At 36.7% G+C, this 14,778-nt stretch overlaps 1 protein-coding gene across 1 annotated transcript in view; it reads left to right on the top strand.

The window, feature by feature from the left end:
• Positions 1-14,778, top strand: part of FRK (fyn related Src family tyrosine kinase) — a 56,138-nt gene that overhangs the window by 30,986 nt on the left and 10,374 nt on the right. Inside the window, exons 3-5 of the mRNA XM_054822197.1 lie at positions 242-405; positions 1,032-1,200; positions 12,407-12,565. Coding sequence (XP_054678172.1) covers positions 242-405; positions 1,032-1,200; positions 12,407-12,565 — 492 coding nt within the window. The remainder of the gene's footprint in view (positions 1-241; positions 406-1,031; positions 1,201-12,406; positions 12,566-14,778) is intronic.

The raw sequence follows: 14,778 nt of genomic DNA, 5'->3' as shown, positions 1-14,778 counted from the left end.
CAAGAATCTCTGAACCTGAATGGTTGAAGACCGATAGACTAGGTACGTTAAGCTGTCTGAACAGTGGGCTTTCGTTTGAAAGAGATTTTTTATTGTCATCTCTGAAATGAAAATAATCTATTTTAAGGTCCTCACAGATACATTTAGGAACATTATGAGGAACATTATGACAGTTTGGCCATAAGCTATATTGTACCACTGCTATAATTCCTGGAAACTTAATATATTTAAATCTTCTTAGTTTTTGATGGTGAATCTGTGAAGCACTACAGGATCAGAAAGCTGGATGAAGGAGGCTTTTTCCTAACCAGAAGGAAAACTTTTAAAACTCTGAATGAGTTTGTTGACTATTACAGTAAAAACAGTGATGGCCTCTGTGTGGTGCTTGGAAAGCCATGCCTAAAGGTAAGAGTGGATGCTACATTGTGCAAAGTATTTTTTGTAAGCTAACTCATCAGATATCAGTCAGAAGGTGTTAACCCCATATGTGCTTCTACCATTTCAAAATGGTGATGATCTGCTTATTTTCAGGAAGTTCTGGGTAGTGCTACAGTTTCATTGTTGAAGCTGACATGTTAATAATAAAATACCATGCCATTTTGAACAAATCATTGTGTGGCTGGAGGAGAAAATATGCCAAATCATAATTTATGAATACCTTTTTGTAAATGTATATGGAGATGAAATCTCCAACTTCATAACTCTAGCTGTCCATAAGTAATTACTGAGACAAAGCCACAAGGTTCAGGCAAGCAATACGTCATTGTTCAAAAAGCTTGCTAGAGGGATGATTTCTAATTTTTAATTTTAATGGCAGAATATTTTCTTTAGAGTATTTCTTATTTCTAACAAAAAGTATGCAGGATGTGGGCTGTATTTTATGTTCTCAGCTTACTTTATTGTGTGTGTGTGCTCTAAGGAAACAGTATATCAGTTGTGACTTTACATGACATAGTTAACAATGACTTGTATATGCTGTTGAAAAAATACTAGAAGTCTCAGTTACTGTATTATTTATTTTCTTTTACCAGGTACAAATTCCTACTACTTTTGATTTATCATATAAAACTGTCGATCAGTGGGAGATAGACCGACGATCTCTGAAATTGTTGAAAAAATTAGGATCTGGTCAGTTTGGTGAGGTATGGGAAGGACTGTGGAATAATACCACCCCCGTGGCAATCAAAACATTAAAACCAGGTATGTGAATTGCTCTTAAACATTAATAATGTGAAATGTTAGCAAGGGTGCTCCTTAGTTTTTAAATGCTACTGAAAAGAGAACCTATCTGTATATGCAACCTTTCTTAAAATCCATGCACTTAAACACGAAGGTTAGTAAAGCTCAAGGTCCAGATATTCTTTGGTATTTCTGTTTCTGTATGAGCTGAACTCCTTCTTATTCAACATCAATATTACTTAAAAAGGCAACCCCAGCAAGGCCATCTCTTTTGTGCAATATTGTTTGTATGGAATTGAATGACTACATTTCATCTGTAGGTGAAGTAACTGATTTACTACTGGTTTGCCATTTGTAGAATTTCTTCCAGTGATTAGATACTATATTATAATGATTCCTTTAGTAATATAGAATATGTACTATGTTAAGTTTGTATTTAAGTGCTTTAATCTGAATATCTGAAAGGTTTTGATACACAACATTAATACCCAATATTTGCATATAATATAGGCTTGTTACTAATACAGCTTTTAACATTTTTCTTAAATATTTTTCCTTAACTTCAAGTAATTTGTGCATTTCAAACTGACAACATAAAATATCTGCCAGCAGATGGCAAGAATCACATAGATAAGAAAGGCAGCTTGAACGATATACTTGTTTTTTAAAAAGAGATAACAATATAATAAGTTGTCGTTAATTGAAAAAGCTTGTGTTGGGCATTAATCATCATGTTTCAGGAAGCAGAACATATTCAGATCTTTGATTCAGAAGAACAACTAAAGATGCTTGAGTTGCTTGAATGGTCTCCTGAACAGGGAGGAATTTAAGCATGTGTTGTAGGGCTGTCTTGTATCAGGAGATTTGTGTTTTGAGACTTGCAAATTGAAAGAAAAGAACCATTTTCGTCTGCTTAACTAACATTAGAAAAACTGCTCAGACTTAAGGCCATGTATAATTCTTGTGAAAGCATACTTTTTTCAGTGAACTGATGCATCACCCTAGTGACTAGTAAACATAGCAACCATCTTGAAATCTCTTTGTCCATTTCTCTTTCGTAAGACAGTATCCACTAAGCCTATACATTTTGTGATGGGGATCCATATACTTGTTTTTATTGACTTCTGAAACAACAAGTCTGAAGCTAGTCTTTTTCTCCTTGTGTCTGACCTGAATCTTTCATTCTGCAGTACAAACCCATTACCTCTTGCCTTACACACCACGACTAAAGAGTACCTATAATCCTCTTCCTCTTTACAGTGGTCTTGTACATACTAGAAAACTGTTATCAAATTCCTCTTCAGTCTTCTCTTCTTTAGGTTAAACAGCTCAACCAGATTCTTTGTGTAGCTCAGATGTTTTAGATGTCGCATTGTTTTCAGATCTTTACTGGGCTGTTTCTAGGTGGTAACCATATTTTTTTCCAAATATGATGCTACAAGGAAGAACGAGTCTAGATATGGAAAGAGACGGATTTGCTTCGCGTTTCTGATGTGCTAGACCTCTGCTTAAACAGTCCAGTATGATGCTTGCCTTTCTTCTCCATACAACAAGAACCTAACATTTCCATCTGAGTTCACTTTCCTTTAGTGTTTTAATGCAACATCTGAACAAGTCTGTTTTATTGCAGAAGACTGAAGAGTTCTTCCTAAAGTATGAAATCTCTTAAACAATATTTAAAGAAGGAGACTAATGAAGCTGAAATGAAGAAGAAGACTATGCTATCTTAAATTTTTGTGACATTAAATTTTCTTTTAGAAATTGTCTTTTCGTTCCTCTTTAAGAAAATATGTGATAATTAGCACTCTGGGAAAAGATTTGTTTCTCATCAAACAAAATAATTAGATTTTGAACAAATGGCAGTGCATGCATTTCTACTTATTTTCTTTAGTGGGAAAGTGGATCTGACATTTATCTTGTATTGCATATGCAAAAATGGGAAGCTATCTTAATCATATTTCATCTTCTCTTAATAACTCATTTCAAAACTCTAATTCAGCTTTTCTTTCTGTATGATGGGGACAGTACATATTATCAGTTCTCCATGAAACAAACTTCTATTTTAATAATGAATTCAGTTAGAACTGACAAGACTACCCAGAAATACATGAAACATTAGTGGAAAGTTCCACCTGCAATTTGCTTTCTTTTTTTTTTTTTTTTCTTTTCTTTCTTACTATTTTTGTGGCTGATCAGCTGAATAACTGCTACTAAAACTCTACCTGAAGAAAAGGAAGAGTTAGTTAATTTTATATCTGAAACAGATTTTAATGTGTTTAAGGCCAAACAAATCTGTGGAGATCTGTTCTTTGACTGTTAAATTCATTGCCCTTTTAATGTTTTGCTGATAAAGCACACAGAGAACGCAATACTTCTAGAGACACATAAGCTGGAGAAGAAGTTGTTCTTTCTTTGTTTCTATAATGATAGTGTGTCCTAAGAATGCACTTACAGAAGACTATAAAACAATAAAAAATGATCACATAAACTTCTTCAATAGGTTTGTTAGCTAAAAATTAAACTTTACATGGGAATAAACATAATATTCACTGCAAACTTGTTGTTATGTACAGACAAGCACAGTACAGAAAAAGCAGCCCCTTCAACTGTGATAATTTTTGTAGTATCATAGTTCGGCTGGGAAAAAGGGCTTGGTTAATCAATACTTTTTCCATCTCTCTCTTTTTTACTGCAGTCTGCCTCCTGTTAAGGTCAACAGTAGTAGTCTCATTGATTTCACGGTGGGTTATATTGAGTTAGGGCAGACACAAGCCCCACCTGGATGTGATGTTTGGGTAGCAGAGAGTTTGTGATCTAATACTGTGATAAGGAAGCCATGCATTGCACTTAGTGATGCTCAGAATGAAGGCTTTGATTCTCAAAGCCATCTTGATAAATTACATAGGTAATTTTGAATCTTTTATCACTGTACTTTGTGAACTATCTCATTCTACAAAACCAGTTCAGTCTCAAATGGAAGTATTTAACCTTGTAGTATATTTCTCTAGGGAATTATCCTCTTCTACCCAATGTTTTTCACCACTTAGAATGCCTTACTGTAATCAGTTAGCACATTGGTTTCCCATAGCTTGTTCTCATTGTTACTCAAGAGGAATAACATTTCAATAATTAAAGAAAAACCCCAATATCCTCACCCTAATCTGAGTAATAAATGGTTAGCTTGGTACTAATAAAATTAAAGCAAAGGCTAGGTCTGTTAATTTTGTTCATCATAATATAAAGATGATAAGTGAATGGAAAATATAGTAGCTCACGAGTGATCAAGAAATGCATCATGTTATATGTTGATGAGTGAAGCTTCCAATATTCACGTAGGCAATATTTCAGACTTCAAGTGTGACACTTTGTAAAACGACCCTCTCCTGTTGCTTGGATCAAAGTTCTAAATCAATTGTCTTTACTTTCCGGTAGGCAGGATGTATTTTAAAGCAAAGTTTTTTTGCTAAGCTACTTTACAGTATAGACCGACTGGAAAAGAACATCATCAGAACTTTAAGTGATAAGATAAGATAAACTGTAAGTGATCTGGCAAATATAAGGGATTGAGATAGGGAGGGTTCTGTTAAAATGGCTTTACCACCAGAGAAATTGTGACGTGGAACCATGCTCTCTCATTTCCAAGCAGGAGCAGGTTAATCAAGTAAGGTAATCATGTAGCAAACAATATAGAAGAGTGTAATGCAATCAATATATCATAGATTTATAGGTCTGAAGGCCAGAAGAGATTTCTGCTGGTTTGAGTTTTTCCACTGAGCATTATTTTGCAGTGTATATCTGTCCTAGATCATGTATTGTCTGAAAACTTTGCTGTTATATGCCATTACATTTCACCTCTCTGCTGAGATAGAGTATTTATATTTAATCAAAACACAGCTTGTTTTTGACTAGATAATAACTCGAAGTCTTCTAGCCCTGAAATGGAGGCACAGAGAGAAGTTGTTTCTGCTATCTTTGACAGTTTGTATCAATGGTATATCACTATGCCTGTAAGAATGTGGGCCTAATTTCTCATCTGGATTTACCTGATGTCTTCTCTTTATCTCTTGTTAGGTCTTGTCATAATAAAATAGAAGCCTCCTCATATACATTATATTTTCTTTCTGTTCTGGAGGTACATACAGAGCAAATCAAACCAATTTTCAATTGTCTTTAGAAAGGCTAAATATAGTATCTTGTTATATGGTACTCATTTCTCAGATAGGTTTTCTGGACTTACACTAATTTCTAGATATTGCTGCTGAAAGGCTTAAAATGATAGTGATTATGTAGATGGCCTTCCAACAAGTAGGAAAAATTAAACTCCCAGAATTCGGGTGAGATGGCAGTGATGGACATTTCCCAGAGCTAGTTCTTACTTGATGCAAACGTGTGATTCCTGACTTGTGAGTAATTGGGGTATTCAGAAATCTGTTTCCATTCCAACTTGGAGCAAGAGCCAATTTTTCAGATATTGCACACAAACTGGGAATTTCATAAGTGTTTCTTTCAGAAACATTGATGCATAGCATACTAGCTACATTTTTCCTATTTTTAGGCATCTAACATCTTAGATGTATCAATCGTTTCAATAATTAGTGGGAAGAAATAAGCACTTACATGTCAGATAAATCATACTATAGATTAGAAATGTACATTACAATGAGAGAATAACATGCTACTAAAGCACGCTTCTTTCCCTTGGTTGTAAAGTCTGGACAACTAACTCAGATTTAGGTGCCTGAATAATTGCTTAGAGTTGGAGGAGGTGAATCCAGCTACCAGCAGTGTTCTGTAATTCCACAGACTTTACAACAGCAACAAAACTGAGGAAAATGGCAAGCTGGCGGAGCCTCTGAAATCTTAAACTGGTCAGCCTGAGAGCCCTCTGACCAAGAACTGGAGAGGGACTGGGGTTCCTAAGGAGGCTATGAGAAATGTCTGTCTTCTGATGAACCTGGTAGGGTGTCATTTCACCTCCTGCCTTTATGATTATGGAGTATCTAGTTTAATCAGCTTCACAGTTTGGGCTTTGCAGTCCACTGGCTATGGACAAGAGGGCTCCACACACAGCCCTTATGTACTGTAAGGGAGATTTTGCAGGAAAAGGTACTCAACCAGAGATGTTTTCAGATTTAACGAACCATCCCTTTTCAACAAATTCCTTTTTTCTGCTAGCAGTTTTTCATCCATCTCTAAACAGAATGTTCAACACTTCACTATCAAAAACATCATAAGATGAAATCTATTGATCCAGAACCATTTTTTTTCCTGACTCTTTGGAGATTTTTTTCAGAGCCAGTGGTGGATTATGGAGACCTTCAAAATGTCAGAATGATTAGTCTGTGATCTTTATATTTATACAAGATTTCTATTAACCTTACAGGAAGAGTCACAAGACTTATAATTAAACTAGAGATTTTTCATTAAAAAAATACCAAGTATTATCTTTAATATCTTTCATTAACACAGCAATATTTAGAACTTTTTGTTACCTTAAACCTCATTTGTGACAGGCTGTCATTATGCAAAAAATCATAAATCTTGATCTTTTAATTAGTACCAGCTTTCTGTGTTATCTCACAACTTCCTGGTGTTATATTCTGAGGTTGCACTGTAGCATTTTGTGTCCCTGGGACTGTACCCTCCATTGTGGAGGATACAGATGGTGGTTATGGTCTTCCATCTCCTACTCTTCTTTGTTTCTCTTTTCCCTTCTCTCTCCCTCCCTCTTCCCCTTCTCCCCTCATTATTTCTGGCAATTTTAGTTCACCCTCTTATTGTTCCTCCCACAAACATCTGGGGGAGAATAGCATGGGAAGAGCAGACCCCAGTAACGGTAAGACAGCATATCAGCCATGGTTGCTGCTACATCTCCTGTGCAATAATCATAAATGTCCAAAGATTTGAGTTTCCCTCTTCCTCCATCTAATTGTTCATACTGTGCTCCCTGCCACTGCCAAAGCAAAACCTGATCCAGATGAGAAATGCCGGTGGAGCAGGAGGTTTATTTTGTGTTGTTTTGTTTTGTTTTGTATTTGCTTGGTTTGGTTTGGTTTTGTGCTGCAGAAAAGCTGAAGAGTTCCTTCCTCCCTACTTTGTTTGGTGTTCCCCAGGATATTCATGATGGATTTCTTTCTCTACTTGCCCTCTGAATATGCAATCTTGTTTTAATACTCTCCTATATGCTGTCCCAAATTAGTGTTTACATTAAAAATAATACTCCTTCAGAGGAGAATCCCATTAATGCATTTTCAGGTGTCTATAAAACTCCTTATCTTATGCAGCAACCCTAATATCAAAGAAAACATAAGTTCCTAACTTTTGTAGGGTTGTGACTGAGTACACAATTACTTTAGGCATCAAGTGAAAAAATTTAGCAGTGTGGGTTTGTTACTGTGTCCACTGCACTACGAGGACCAAATTTTCCACGGGGAATATACAGGCGCATAACCAGGAACCATCCATCCTGTGCTGAAGAAATGCATTGCATGAACCAATGGTGGCAGCCTTCAAGCTTCTGGCAGTGAGTTGCTTAAATGTTTCAGCAGTGTGTTGAAGACACTCCAGCTGGGTTTAAAAGTTGGATGCATGTTAGTCTTTCTAGGCCACAGTGATTAAAATGTATGGTTCCTAGGCTAAAAGGCACAGAACTATAGATCTTGTTGAAACAATCTGTTGATCACTATGACTATAAACAAAAAGCAGTAGCAATGTGATGCCTTCATTCACATAATTTTCTTATTTGTTCACTGGTTTTCGACTCTGCTTTGGAGACATCTGTGACATTTTACCAGCCAAAAACATAGTGATGGATGTGTGAATGAAGAAACAAAACACAGGAACATCTTTGCCTTAAGAACATCTCTGACTTTTGAGTTGTTGACCCACAATCATCAAAGAGTGTAGGGATCAGCAGATAGGAAAATGATCTAGAGGCTAGCAATTGCTATTTCTGTTCTTGGCTCTGCACAGCACTGTCTTGCTGTAGGTCCCTGAACATGTCATTTCACATTTCTGTTTTTATTTCCTCACTGAGACATTGTTTTTTCTATTTAAGTGGAAGTCATTGCAGCAGGGATTTGCACTTTGTCCTGTGCTGAGTGTGATGGATTCTCTAGAACCTATTGTCTGGGCTAGCTTGCTTCTCCAACTGTCAGCATGTAAAGCAGACATCTATCATCACCAATTAGTCGTATCTGAGAAAGTTCCTTATGCCTGTTCAAGGTGACAGATGCATTTGTCATTATCATATTGTAAAACACCTCCCAAGCTTCTCTCTTTGCCTGGACTCTGCTCAAGCATGATTTTTTTTTTTTTTTTCCAGGGGGCTTTCTCAAAATAGTCTCTGGGTTGGTACTGTCAGCGGAGGTTTTAATAACATTTTCAGTTCTTCATTATGTCATCTCTTTAGTGCATATGCAGTGTAAAAAGCTTTGCACTCAGGAAAGTCTCCCAATTTCCCTGAATGAAGAAATTATTTTGTTCTATTTAGTTCAGTACATAACCTTACACTAACTTTTAAATTCACTTCTGTATGGCGAGAAAGCTGCTTGAGGATTGTCAGCTACCTTTCTCGTTCTCCTGTTAGCCATGTGAATAGTTCATGCTGAGTCTCTTGTGTAACCAAGAAATTGTACTTCTTTATGGTTATTTCTTTATTACACATAAACTTATTCAGAAGATCACAGTATATGCTCAATGTACTCTGCATATAAGTTCATTTTGTATAAATTTATTCAGAAGACAAGGTTGCTCTGAAGTACAAGGTTACTCTGAAGTCATTTGGGAAGGTTTATTGAAAGTTGCAAACAAAGAGTCTCTGGAGGGACTTATCATGTATTTAAGGGCCACTTACATTTCGGCCGGTGGAAACTACATAAAAATAACTGACCTTTCTCTCTAACTCATTTCCATATTATCAGTGTTTATCTTGTAATGTGAAGCTTCCTCAATTCTAGAACAAAATATTTTCAGAAAGGGTCAGAACCAATGTGCCTGCTTTAAATAAGCTTAAATTAGAGGCGATTTCTGGCAAAGCAGCACATCATAGAACACATCAAAGAAACATATTCCAACATTTTGTTCTTAAGAAGGACTTTGACATTTACAAAAACATTTTTCATTCAAAAAACAAATTATGAAAACCATATTTTCTTCAGGTACACATCAATCTACTCCCAAACTAGTGTCTTACACAAGTAATACTTGCTGTTTTGGTAAAGGCGTCTATTAACTAGTTGGTTTTTGATCAAGTGGTTTCTACTTATGGTAATCTGTTCTTCGTACTGTGTTTACCACTTAGAGCTGAAAATGTATACTTCATTAAAAACACACATGTAGTTCAACTACAAACTAAAAAAAAAAGACTCAGTTATTTGAAACTCCATGTGGCGTAGATTTTATATATTTAATTTATATAAACTTCCTCAAAGAAATGTCTTGTGATTTCTTTGCCACTATTGTCATAGGCTTTATCTAACTTATTTGTAACAAGCATGTTCACTTGTTTTTAGAGGCAGTTTTTACTTTGCTTATCTAGTTGCTGAAACCTAATCTTACACAAAACACTGATAAAGACACTTTTTAATTTTTTTAGTTAGCATCCAATCCGCTTATTAACTACAGTATAAGAGCTACAGGGCTCTGGGGGTTTTGGTTACTATCTGCTATTTAAAGATAGCTATCTGTGCTATTTGAAGGTACAAACTAAGTAAAACTGAAGGTTACATATGCTCTTTAAAATATGCAGGAAATAGTTGTTGATCTTTGTCACTGGTTTGTTATTGTTATTATTATTATTAATTACTTTTACAACATAAAGAAGGATTTGCTGCTATTCAGCTATTAGAATACTTCCTCCTGATCAATTTATTGGAAGTTGTCATACGTGAAAAACATGTTGCTTGGTTTCAGTTTGTTGGAAGAAGTTTATAGCATGATTAAACTGAGAGATTCCTTGTAGGCAAACTTTGATGATGGGAACAAATCAGACTGTCATTTTCTATGGTGTGAAGAAATCCTGTACAATGATCCATAGAGGGCAGGTGATTGGTAGACCCTAAGTTAGCAAATACTTTATCCTTTTTAGGATCAACATGTCAAATTTTGGCATCGATGCTACATCACTAGTCATGCTTATGCATTTACCTTTGGAGGCAAAATACCTCACATTGTGCAGCTTCTCTGTAGACTTTAGGATGATTTCCACAATAAATGCATGTATCTTGAAAAGAGTAAGCAAATGGGCCACAATATTAATCAGTATCAAAGTAAGTCCAAATCCTTTAAAGATAACTCTAGTTTATTTATTTTTTTATTTATTTTTTTTAAATTCAGGATTGGTGGAAAGTTCAAATAAAGCTGTAAAGATTGTGCTGCTCTAAACAGGAAAAGGACATACCATTAGCATTACAGATATTTGGGTTTTCCACCTGGCTGTCATAATCTCTGCTTTATCCAGACCAAATATGAGTCATTTACTTTTCATGCAGGCCCCCACTTTTCTCTGACAGTTACAAAAGGAAATAGATATAGCCTGTACCTGTTGAGGAGATGTATTATTGGCTACAATCCATTTATTGATGGCATAGAAATCCATTGCCTTTCACCATAGCTCCTAATGTCATCCTATAAAATATTGTCAAATTGGACCCTGTGGGATTGCCAAGGAAAATATGAGGACACGGGAGAGAGGAGTACCTGTCCCTTGCAATAATCTTTACTCTCAAAAGTTGCAATGTCAAGTGGCTGTTTTTTCATACAGTCTATGTCAGAAGCATTTCTGAGTCATTCCTCGCCCTGATGTACTCATTGCTGTGTTTTGGGAAATAGGTTGGACCACTTTTCAGGAGATGGCATTCAAGACAGGTGTTGGGTGAAGGTGGCCCAGGCTGATTTGCCAGTTCGTTCCGTAGAACAGATTTTCTGGTGGAATGTTATTGCTGAGCCATTTAGCATCCTCCTAGCATTTCACTTCATTTAAACATCCATGTTTGGAACAGAGGCAAACTCCCAAAATGAATCTTGCCAGTTACCTAATGTTAAAAAAAACATAAAATAAAGACTCTTACTCTTGCAGCCTCGGCTTCTCAAATGACTCAGTCTGCTTACACTAAGAAAAGAGTTTGTTTTTAGACATGGCATAAAGCAGAGTAGACTTGGGTAGATTGTTTTCCCCCAAACCTTCACTGTAATTTTTTCTTAATGAAACTATTTAGGTTTGGGAGGAAGGAAACATGTGAGTCATTGGATAATTTCAGATTTGTTTGTAACAAGTATTGTGAAGTAGATGTTATTTACCATCTTCCTCAAACATCTGAGAATATCTGATCACTACTGGATCATCCATAGAGAAAGCTTTTCTTCCTTATTTGTGCATGTTTTTTTTCTAATCAGCCCCTTATTCAGGACATATAAGCTCCTAAATTTGCCACTGGCTTTAGGTCCCTGTGCAATTTATGTATTGTTTCTTTGACATAGTTTATGCATTGACTCATTGTGTATATGAATAGAACTAGAGATATTATGACCTTATGTAACACTTAAAAAGTTGGGATCGTTAGCTGTTAAGATACTTCTGCATTTAAGGGAGTGTAGAATTACTGTGCATACATTGGTGTTTCTAATAAGGTTATTCCAGATCACTATGAGAATATTTGTGGATATATATTTGTACATTATGTGAACATTATAAATAGTTATTTGTATTTATGTATATAAAATGCACACATCCACTCTGTGTATGCTAAAGTGATCTCAGTGCTTTCAGGCTTTGACTGCTGAAACAGAAAAAATAGTGCAACAAATTCTTATTGCAGCACTATTTTCCTGTCAGAATTTTTATGTTCATTACCTAGGCACTCTTAGCTCAGTTTCTGGCTGTTTCATTAACCTGTTGTAACATAATTGTTTGCTTAAATTATATCAGTTAACATTCTAGCGTCACTTTTTTCTGCCTGGGGGAGGCCTGGGGGTGGTTAATTTTAGCCTTTATATTTCTGGTGACTGGAACACATATGTTCTCTGTCCCTGCGCAACTGGCATGTTTCACTCATTAACTGTTTATTTCAGCTGCACTGTCTGTTTTCTGTGGGAACTGTGAAGATTTGAGATGCTAATGTACTTTGAAAGACAGAAAACAATCTCAGTTATTCCCTTAAGACTGCCAGGCTGGTAGGAAGGCCTTTAATAACCTCAGCTTATGTTTTGTTATATGCTGTTGTTTCAGGTTCAATGGATCCAAAGGACTTTCTGAGGGAAGCACAAATAATGAAGAATTTGAGACATCCAAAGCTTATACAGCTTTATGCTGTTTGTACTTTGGAGGACCCAGTTTATATTATTACTGAGCTGATGAGATATGGAAGTCTTCTAGAATACCTTCAAAGTAAGCAAATGACTATAAACTCATTTCAAGGGGTGCCACAGCTGTCAGTTTAGTAAATACACAAACATAAAAGAGAGAAGTATAACACTCTGGTTTAATACAAAAGCTTCATTATTTGTCGTGTGTGTGGATGACAAAAGAGGAAAGAAAGAGGTTTATGAATTTTCGACATGCCAAAATATTGCAGAAGTAGGACAGAATCACATTCACAGTTTGATTCTTGCCTTATAATGACCCACATTTTTCCACCCGGTTCTATGAGTAGTTGGGAACATACACTGACAGAATAAATATAAGCATACAGAAGGATAGGTCATCATATTTGACATGAAATAGAGGCACTTCCACAAAATGTACTTAACAGCTTTGAAATCTATTACTAGGCAGGGACAGTCTTTCACTGTGAATTTGTCCCTTGCCTGTCGCATCAGGGCTGTTATCTCAGCAGCACTTCAAAGTGCTCTTTTGAAGGCAAATAATAATTAAAAATAAAGTTGTAGAGCCTGGAACAGACTAGCATAATGATTGCACTTTAAGTTCACCCCTGCTATTGAGAAATGCTTGATTCTGGTGCTATTACCCATTTTCAGTTTAGCAGATGTCTCTGAGATGCTAAATGTCGCTAAAGCTATAATGATCTCTTGAAGACAAAATGTTCACTGCGATTGTCTTGCTAAATTTCTTCTCTGTCTCCAGCCTATAAGGCAAAGCCCTGTGAAATACCACAGAGAGTATTTGGCATGACACATGCCTTCACCCATCTTCTTTGTGGAACCATTTTTTAAGGGAAGCTCAGTCCTGGGACAATTACAGCTAAAGAAATCTCTGGTAGAGGGACAGCCGCAGGGGGAACGATGCAAAGAGGGGCCAGAGCATCTAAAGTTTTGTAGGCGTTTAGTGGCCAGAGGTAGCAAGGCACAAATTTCCTTTAAATTCTCATCTTTGGTGCCTTTGTGTGCAAATTGCTGCTTATCTGATTGAAAGAGCCTGGCACATCAGGAAATGATTGCTGTGCATGAAAACATTTATTGCACTGGAGAAATAGCTCTGAGAAAGCCAGGATGAGTCACAGCTATTGCAGAGGTGAAAATTGGCCTGTTTGTGCACAGAGTACAACACGTCCAGGACACACCAGTGCCACAGCCTGTGTGTAGATCAGTTGCCAGCACGTGCGCAGCAGCTGCCCTTGCTGCGGGCAGCACAGGTACGCAGCCTAATCTTTGCCTAAGCGCTCGTTTCTGTAGCCCTGCGTCAGGCTGTGGAAAGTCAGCTGGTTTCCAGGCAGCTGTCACGTTAACGGTACAAATGGCCAGTTGAAACCCAGCCTAGCGGTATCTCTCCTTGTCTGATGGCCTATGCACAGCAGGATGAACAGAACTAAGAGGCAGAGGCAGAGATCCAGGTGCTTTGATAGGTACTGCTCAGAGAAAAGTCATTGCTGTCAGTAAGAGTAATAAGGAAAGTGATTGGAAGCTTGCGTAGAGCTCTGTGACTGGATGTGATCTGTATCGTCTGGTGGTCAGCGCACAGCTCCTGATAAGCGTTCTTGAGGCTCAGCCACTTCAGGAACCAGGAAAACATTTTCAAAAGGCTGCTGTCTCTGTGTGCCCTGTGGGTAAATATGGTAAACTGGAATAGAGGGAAGCTCCAGAGATCATTCTCTGGTTAAATTTCCCTTCCTATAAATGCATAGTATGTTTTTCCAGCTTTAAAAATTCCTGATATTTCATGCATAATGACTATCACGTTCCACCATAATGACAGCTGCTTAATAATGACGGGCATGTGAATTCCCTGTGCACCCCATGAATGTACTTCGGAATACTTCTTGATGAACACCACTATGCAGAGTTACTGAGCTGCCACCATACGAGAAAGATGCAACAGAAAACTTTTCTTTGTTATTGGATGTGAATGAAATTGTCATAAACGTATGAGTGTTTTTATCAATTCTGATAGACCTAGGGGGATGCAGTCTTGAAGTTCGGTGAATTATTATGGAGGCAATGCTCTCAACTGGGGAAAGTGCTGCTTTATTTATTTATTTATTCATTCATTCATTGTCAGGCATCTGTCAATGAGAATATTTTCCTGTCTTTCCTATATGAGATATTGTGATTGATTGCTTAGAACAGGGTGCAGACCCTAAGCCTTCTTTAATATTTTCTCTAATAAATTTTTCATATAAGGGCAATAGTTTTGTCAAAAAATAT

This window comes from Grus americana, chromosome 3 (assembly GCF_028858705.1).
Source record: "Grus americana isolate bGruAme1 chromosome 3, bGruAme1.mat, whole genome shotgun sequence".
Classification (NCBI taxonomy): Eukaryota; Metazoa; Chordata; class Aves; order Gruiformes; family Gruidae; genus Grus; species Grus americana.
This window is presented reverse-complemented; position numbering and strand designations above follow the sequence as displayed.